The sequence below is a fragment of the Theobroma umbraticum genome, unplaced genomic scaffold (assembly GCF_002168275.2).
Source record: "Theobroma umbraticum cultivar Fairchild unplaced genomic scaffold, ASM216827v3 scaffold_44.0, whole genome shotgun sequence".
In the NCBI taxonomy this organism is placed as follows: Eukaryota; Viridiplantae; Streptophyta; class Magnoliopsida; order Malvales; family Malvaceae; genus Theobroma; species Theobroma umbraticum.
The window spans coordinates 10,588,236-10,597,529 of record NW_018397255.1 but is presented as its reverse complement, the minus strand read 5'-3'; the positions used below and the strand labels follow the sequence as shown (position 1 = coordinate 10,597,529).

The 9,294-nt window shown below is 31.5% G+C and overlaps 1 protein-coding gene across 1 annotated transcript; it reads right to left on the bottom strand.

The window, feature by feature from the left end:
- Nucleotides 1-7,234: 7,234 nt before the first annotated feature.
- Nucleotides 7,235-8,977, bottom strand: FLA2 (FASCICLIN-like arabinogalactan 2). The gene is made up of 2 exons (XM_021418081.2): nt 8,401-8,977; nt 7,235-8,242 (listed from the first exon to the last, which is right to left on the bottom strand). Exons 1-2 carry the CDS (start codon nt 8,920-8,922, stop codon nt 7,565-7,567), a joined length of 1,200 nt encoding a protein of 399 aa, XP_021273756.1. The 5' UTR covers nt 8,923-8,977; the 3' UTR covers nt 7,235-7,564.
- Nucleotides 8,978-9,294: the final 317 nt, after the last annotated feature.

The following is a 9,294-nucleotide window of genomic DNA, read 5'->3' as shown; positions in this document are numbered from 1 at the left end:
TAACATCAAATGTCCAAACTTTTTAAGTAGTCTCTTAATATAATGCTTTTGTATTAGCATTAAGCCACTATCACATCTTATGATTTTAATACCTAAACTTACATTAGCTTCTCCTAGATTTTTCATATCAAATTTAGAAACCAAGAAACATTTTGTTTTATTGACCACATCAATGCATGTACCAAAAAAAGCATATCATCAACTTATAAGTTAATAATCATACTAGGTTTCAAAAGAATTCATTTTGGCAAATATCAAGAGCACGATCATTTATCAATTTATCATTTGATTATCTTAGTCTCGCAGAGTCTAGTAAAATTATTGAATTAGAAGTCATTGGATGGATATATTCACCAATTCTCATTTAATATATCTAAGTATGTAGTCATATCACATCACCTAAGATGCCATCAAAATTCATCAGCCAATATATAATTTAATCCACTATGATTATGCATAATTAACGATGCATATCTTTCGAGCAAGTCTTTATCACACAACACAATTTACTCAAGTCAAAACATATTACAAATTTACAACATTAGACAGATTTAACTAATGATCAGTAGCTCATCTCATCATATAAGATTAATAAATATGATTTTCTGGTAATCTAGACGACATAGTCAATATTTTATTTTTCTTAACACTATAAGTATTTACAACTTTATATTCAATTCATAATCAATGAGTCCAGCAACATACTTTATCCAAATTGCTTATGCATAGTCAACAAAGCATATTTCCTATTAATTTCATCACATACAATACTTTGATTAATTCTAATCTACATAGTTAAACATTAGAATTCTTCAACATCATGCATATCCACAACAATTTGTTTAGCTCAAGTTCAATATGACTAGCATCACATTTCATGGAAATTGAATCATTAAACAAGGCACATTTTGAAATAGATGCTTGTTCCCATTTATGTACTTACAAATATAAGTATTTACATATAATAGAATATGTTATAGAGCTTTTGAAAGCACATTTCAACACAACCATTTTTCGGCAAGTGAGACTCACAAATACACATTCATAACAAGTAAATGTCAACATTCCATGAACATTTAAAATCCATTTTTTTGTGCACTTTTTATGTTAAACCAGTTTTGATGCAACCCACTCCCTGAAAGTATGCTAATAATTGTATGCCTACATACTTTATTTGTGTGTGTCCATTGTTCTAACATGTTGAAATCATCTAGCTTGAAATTGACATAAAATCAATGAAAAAATAAAATTGACAACATTGAAAGGAAATAATAATAAAATAAAACTTATCCCAAATTATCCTTAAGATTGTTGTAAAATCAAAGAAACAAATGAAAACTAATAAAGCAAGGGAAAATAGAAAGAAGTCTGAGGCTTGATTCCACTATCCTTAAGGATAATTTTTGCTCCTTTGAAGTACACTGCGAAAGGACTGTAACGGTTATTCTCTTAGATTCAACCGACTCTTTCTTATTAGTTTGTACAAACTAGCAAGGGATATCAGGCATAGTAGAAAGGCTTTTCTAGAGAAAAAAAACTTAGCGACAAAGCAAGTAAAACAGAGAAAATATGTAGAACAGCTTTAGAAAAGATGAGAGAACTATTGGTGTATGGTGACTAAGATAGAAAGGCTATTTATAGGTTAGAGTAGAAAGTTAACGTTACAAAATATCAGTATAAAATCAACAAAAAATCAAAGGGAATCAAGAAAAATTATACTAAGTCAAATAACATTTAAGAGAATCAAGAAGTATCAAGATTAGTTAGATTAACGATATAGAGGAGATAAGAAAATTGTTGGTATATTGTGACTAAGGTAAAAAGGCTATATTTATGGGTTGAAGCAGAAAGTTAACATTACAAAATATTAGTATAAAATCAACAAAAAATAAAAGGAATTAGGAAAAATTATGCTAAGTCAAATAATGTTTAAGAGAATCAGGACATATCAAGCTTAGTTAGATTAGCAATAAAATCTAGAAAATAAGACTAAGTTAGATAAGGTTAATAAATTTAGTCACTAAGATTGTTTTAACTACTAAAGGCCGAGGAAAAAAAATTGTATACTAAAGTACAAAATTATATTTGGGCCTAACCCACGTGTATACTTGGTCACAATGGGAAAAATCTATATTTTTCCAAAGCCTAGCCCGATCTTATGTGCTCGCGAGCTTACTCCTTTTTCTTTCCTTATAGTAAGCCCATTATGGGTTTTTATATATAAAGCACTCACCTTTTTTATGTCTTGGTAATGTGAGATACTGAAACTTTATGAAATATACTATTTTTCCAACAACTAGGTCCATCTAATATCGAAGACACTGCATCGAGGTGTGACAACACATCTTAGCTTTAGGTTTCACACAATGTGTAAAAACTTTAAACAATTATAAAACTTTTGATAATTCTTTTTATAATATAATTGTATTTTTTTGTTAATATATTACAAAGAAGTTCACACTATTTAATGGGTTTGTAAAATTTTTTAAATAATTGATGTAAAAAATTAACCAAAAAAAGATGATACAACACAGAGTGATCGAAAATTCATCTTTTAGTAAGAAGAGAGATAAAATATGTTATACTATTAAGTAAATCAAAAGAGAAAATGAATAGAAAACTGAATATTAGTAAAAATGAATGTTGTATCATTGTAGATTTATAATTGATTAGAACATAAATTTGTTACAGAGCAATATATTTAGTATTGTGACTGAGTAAAATGATAAATTATTTGATGTGAAGAATGTCAGTCAACTTGGCAATGTATAAAATAAATAAAGACATTGTATTGATCTATAATTTAAAAAGTTCGTATCTATTTATATCTAGAATCTATATTACAATTTCTAAATTTGTACCTATTTAACAGCAAAATATGAAAAATATGACATACAAATATCATGAGAAGCTATACAAAAATTGTTGAGTAGGGCAAACAATTCAAACTGTCACAGAAAGTTCATTTGATGGATAGAAAAACAACGAAAAGTACATGAAAGTTCAAGCATGTGGTTCAATGAGTTATACACCACAAAATCAAAATGAATTTTACACCAATTTTCTCAAACTTATATGTTTAACAAGTTGCATATTGTCGCAAAACAAACAAACTCCGATAAAAGCGATCAAAATGCAATGTTTAAAAAGTTACATGTTATTGCAAAACAGATAAACTCTAATAACAACAATCAAAATGCACCAAATCTCACGCACACCTACAAAAAGAATTTCATAAAAAAAATTATGAGTAATAAAACTAAAAATATGAAAAAAAAAAAACCAAATCCACAAATCTAAAATATTAGCAATACTTAAACCATGAACCTAACAATCACATAAAAAGATGACAATGAAAAAGGCGACAAAACCAAAGAGACATCAAACAAAAAAGAACCAAAACTAAACAATCTTAAAACCTAAAGCAACTGAAGAAAGAAATATTCAAACCAAAAAACTTGAGAACTCCAGCTAGTTGAAGAACCAAAAAGGTTACACAACTTAAAAAATGTAACAAATCCAAGCCACCACAAAAGAATGGAAGAGGCACGACGAACGAATAGAAGAAACCCAAAAATCACAACTAAGTTAAACCAATAGTCAAATCGAAAAAGAAGACTGAAAAAAGCGAGAAAATAAAAGAGACCAATAGTGAGCAAGAGCTTAGGAGAAAAAACAGAAAAACAAAAGAGAAAAAACAAAAGAATAAAGGAAGGAGAAAAACAAAAAGGCAAAGAAAGAGCAAAAAGAAGTAGAGAGAAATAGAAGAAGAACGGGAGAGAGAATAAGAATGAAAAAGGTGAAAAAACCAAAGAGAGAAAGAAAGAGGAAGAGATGGATAGAGAATAATGAAAATGGAGGAAAAACCTGAAGGACATTGAAGAAAGAGACACGAAGTGAAATCCCCACAAAGCTTTTCCCTCTCATGTGAAAAACAGAAACCCTCCCCCATAAATCCAAAAAATTACAAAACAATTGTTGTTGATTTCTCACGTAAGTACATATATTATTAACAAGTAATTTAGTAATTAAGTAGAGTATCATTGTCCTATTATAACTACTAAAATTATAATACCTTAATTTTATCTAAATAATTAAAAATAAAATTAAAAAAAACAAACTAAAACTAAAACTAATCTACATTAGCCAATAAAATTATTTTAGTAAATTTGATTGACTTTTAGACCTAAAATTATAATGTCCATCAATACTTCATTTGAATATTGACTTTCCTTCTTAACTTATTTTAATGGATTAAGTTGCTAACTTAGAGTCATAAATTATTTATAAATCTCTATCGAGTTTCTCATAAAAATATTTCTTCTAATTAATTTACTATATGTTTATACAAATTAAATTAAAGACAAATTTATTAAGTTTGTACTCTAATCCTGGCCATGTATGGCTTATAGGTGTATGTCTACCTTATATACAAATCAAACCACCTAATCAAGTAAGTGCATTTAATCATACGCTATTCTATTCAGGGTTTGCTTATATTTTTTTTTTTAAGGTTTAACCTAGGCTTTCAATTCAATTTGAGTGGTGATCAAGCAATTAGAAGTATTAAAAATATAATAAAATAAATAACATAAATCCATTAAATATAAGCAAAAGAGAGATAAATAAATCAAACTACGTATTGATTTCATTTATAATGTTAGATAATTAAATTAGTTTCGTATCAAGTCACACATTATCATCAAATAGGGTTTAAACAATAACATCAAAGTAAGAAAAATAAAAAAATAACAAAAAGATAAAACTTAAGGATTATAATCTTGATCTTCCAAATCTTCTTTTTGAATCCTTCAAATTCTTCTCAGCTTTCAATTACTTTATAGCTTGATTCTCAACTGTCAAGCTGATGTGTTTTTTCTCTTCTTTAAAAATCCTCCGAAAGGTTGGTTTCATAGTGTTTTGAAGTTGGGTCAAGTTGAATGAAGAAAGAAGTCAATTCAAATTATGATTTCCTCATCAGACTACGTGAGCCGTGGCCTTGATCATTTAAAAAGCAGAAATCATAATTGTTCTAGGATTACTACAGTACTCCAACTTCTTGACCACTTTTCAAGTCGAAATGAGTAAAGTGGTAAACATGAAAATTGTAGCATTTTCTCTTATCTTTCTAATAGTTCAAGAATCACTTATTTAGAGATATATAGAAAGAGTTATACTCAAAATACCAAAACATATGTAGTAAAAATTTACACCTCAAAATTGCTTTCCTTCTTCCATTAAAATTATTTTTCATTAAATACTTACAAAAATACAACTAAATCAATAAGAACCTATCTTAATCACATTAATACCAAATTAAATATAAAATTAACTAAGATTAGATTGACTTACCTAAATTAATTAATTTAAAATTATTTAAATAAAACATATTAATTTCTATATATTACAACAAGAACTAAACTAAATTATTATCAAAATTAAGTACAAATAATTTTATATCATACAATTATCAACAACCAATCCCATATCAGTGTTCACTTTCTATGCAAATAAAAAAAACCCAAAATGCCCCTAACTTTTACTGAGATTACTAAATTGTATCGTTTTCATCTTTAAAATCCTAAAATACCAACCATGCAGCAAGCAATTTACAATGCCATGTGTCACATCTTGAAGGCCCTCTATGAGTTAAAATCATAGTACTTTAGATTTAGACGAACATTAAAGCAACTAAAAACCTAAAGTAGTGTCTTCATCTCAAACATAATATCCAAAATGCCCCCTCACATCCAAAAATTACCAAACCACACAGCTTCCATGTACAAAGTCCAAACTATCCTTCTAAAACCAGCAAAAGACTAACACAAGTGTCACAATATAAAGGCGTTTGTACACAAGATTCATTATATATAAGATAAGATTTGTATATTTTGTTTTTATTGAATTATAATTTTATATTTTATATTTTATTCAACCAATGAATTCCAATTTCATAGAAATAAGATTAATGGATTAAAAAACCAACCAATCTCATTTTTTGAAAAAAAAAAAAGCCTTTTCTTATTCCCAATGAATATATTGATAGATTTTGGAGTCATTATTAACAAAATTGACACTCATTACCGACGGATTTGATCGATATTTTAGACTCAACTAAAATAAATTGCCCACGGGATTTGACATTTTTATCGAGAAACTTCTTCTTTTTTTTCACGCATTGATTTTATTGACGTTCACTCAATGTTTCGTCAATAATCCATTGAAAAGTTACGGACAAATCTATCCTCTTACTGAAAGTTTTTATTGCCAACAGAACAATAACATTATCGATGACATTTAACGACAGAATATTCTGTCATAGACAGATTGGTATTAATGAAAATTACTTCCCTAATTAAGTTTTTGACAAAATATTTCATTAGTAAATATCAATACCGATGAAATTTCAAACATTTTAGATGAAATATTCCGTTGAAAATATCTTGTTTCTTAGTAGCTTCTGTCGTCAACACTGGTGGTGAGTGACTCGGGAAACTGTTTGAGTTCATGGCAGTGGCTCTGGTTTAAAGGCTTGGAGGAAGGGATGAGTGTTGCTTGAACTAAGGTTTCCTTACTGGTTTTAACTCTCCCCCTTTTAAAGCCTTTATTAATCTGATACCGTATTAGCTAATCTGAAATTTTAAATACGATGAAGAGAGAATAATAGAAATAAAGAAAAAAAAAATAGGAACTGATGTAATATGTTTCATTCATTCACTGATACTTATACAGCCTATAAGCATGAAAATATATCACCATAATTTCAGAACTAGGTAGCCAAATCTGAATGAAATGTCAAATACTGTAAGCTAAATCTAAAAACGACAAACTAAACAATTGATAACAGCATAAACAAGTTACAAAAGTGTCTCTGTCACTAATGGAGCAATAGGGAGGATTGTCGACAGGGTGAGTAACCAGGGGCCTGACAAATTTCTTGCTGCAATCTTAGTTGAATTTTAACTGTCTTCAATGAAAATTTCAAGTCTAACAATGGTGAGTATGTATAATTAGAATCAAACTAACTTGAATGTGGTGAATCGTTGAATAAATTATATCAGGCTATCATGTCTTTAGCAATTGATAATTAGTTGTTTATTAAAAAGAAATAAAAAAAATAGGGCATTAATTAGGACATGGGAAAATGGAATTTCCAGCAATGTCCCACATTTATATTTTAATGCTAGATCTAAACAGATGAAAATCATAATTATAAAGATTTCCTTACAGCTCATAAGGAAATTAAAAATTCAAATAAGAAGAAAAGAATATTGCATTTACAGCTCTAAGAAAATGCATTATGCTCTTATTCTATACAAGCAAATAATGACAAACAGGCAAAAGAATAAAGAAAATGACTCATGCAAGTGGGGCTGATCACTTATTGCTCTTCTGCTCTCAAGACACCAGAGAAATAGAGGGAAGAAAACAAAAGGAAAAAGGAAAAGAGAAGCAAATTTCATATCTCTTACATGAATAACGACCCCATTGCCCGTGCCCTGCGGCCTAAAATGTATTCTTTAATGCTTTTGTATCAATCTGAATACATCTGTACTCACTATATTCACATCAACAACACTCCAATGCAGAAGCTCAACAACACCATCACTAATCTCCTACCGTCCAATCCCGCAACCCCATTTTCATTATCAGCCGACTGATCAGCTGGGTCACTCTCTGCCGGCGCATCGGATTCTGGTGCATCTGCAGCCTTGTGCTTGGATTTGGAAGCCTTTGGTGCCTCTGCCGCTTCCACTGTCTTGAACAACTCCCTAGGCAACAACACCTTATCAATTTTGAACACAATCAATGGCTCTTCATCCTTCAATGTCCCTGTAATCTTTGCCGTCATAACCTTAGTCTTCAAAGTCACGACCTCGCCGTCGTTTTGCACGGTGAAATCATACTTGTTTGCTCCATCTGTTGCCAACGTGTTCACAATTCCATTGCTGGATTTCAGCGTTTGCATGGACTGATACTCAGGAATTCCATGGTACAACAGCAGAGACACTTTCTGGGCTGCTGTCAAATTCTCGTATTTGGGCATGAATCCTTTGATAACAGGGTCAGTCGGGCAAAACACTGTTAAACCTCCATCAATGTTTTCGTTAAATGTTGCATCAGCTCCCGAAGCCTTCAGCATGTCACCAAAGGCTTTGCAGCCTTGCTTTGACATTATTTCTGTCAGATTAAGCTGGCTTGGCTCTGCGGTTGGTGCTTCAGCTTCAGCTGAATTCAAAACCTGGATCAAATTGAACTTGAGCTTAAATTAGTATTCACTCAAACTGTTATAAGTAGAGATTCTAACTCGAATTTAAGAGCATAAGGCCGTAGTGAACTGAATTTAGCTCAGGTAAGATAACAACACTACTTAACAGGTTAACTAAATTAATTATGTACCTGACTAATTTGTAAGACAGAGATATTGTAAGGAATCTCTGCTACGGATTTTACATAGACAGCATCAAGTTTTCCATCGTTATCTTCGGCCCCGAACCCTACTTTTCCACCTTTAAGATCAGTGATGTTGATGTACCCTGAGGAACCTGGAGCAGCACCAGTAGCCTGGAACATGGTAGAAGTCAAAGCTGTTCCATTGGTAATCTGGTGAAGCTTCTTGGATCCAAAGTAGTCGACAAGAACATGGAGAGAGAGGACATTCTTGAGAGTGTAGAGGGATAGTTGTTTGTCCAAGAGAGCTGACATGGCAGCATTGTCCAGGGCTAGAACAGTTATGGTTTGCCGCCGGTTGATCTCTGAAGCCAGGTGAGTGGTGGTGAGGTAGTGGTTGAAGGTGGAGAATTCAGGGTGTTTGGCGAGGATACGTGTGATATTGTGTGCATTCGAGGTGGTGGACGAGGAGAAGATGAAGAGGATGAAGAGAGCAAGGGAGGGCAACAGGGTGGGGGTTGGAGGTGGCATGTTGGAGGTGGAGGTGAACAATAGTGGGTTGGGAGTTGGGAACTTGGGAGAGTATGATGGTGTTTGTGTTTAAGTAGAGTCCAGCTGGGGAGTTTTTGGAGCATACTTTGGGGGTGATCACTGCCAACTAAGTACTAGCTGGGATGGGGCCCACACTTCGGTGGGTCCTTTATCCTCACTTTTCCCTACAAAGATTCCTTTCTTGCATAACTTCGATGATCAACATTCACTTGGGTACTATAGTAAACACAAAAGTTAAATCAAGTAACCTTCAAGCAAGGAGGTAAAAGTGGGAGAGAGACATGTCCAAACTCCAGAATGCTTTTATATCCCGTTTGATAGAAGTGGGACTGGGAGGAAAGGGAACTGTGT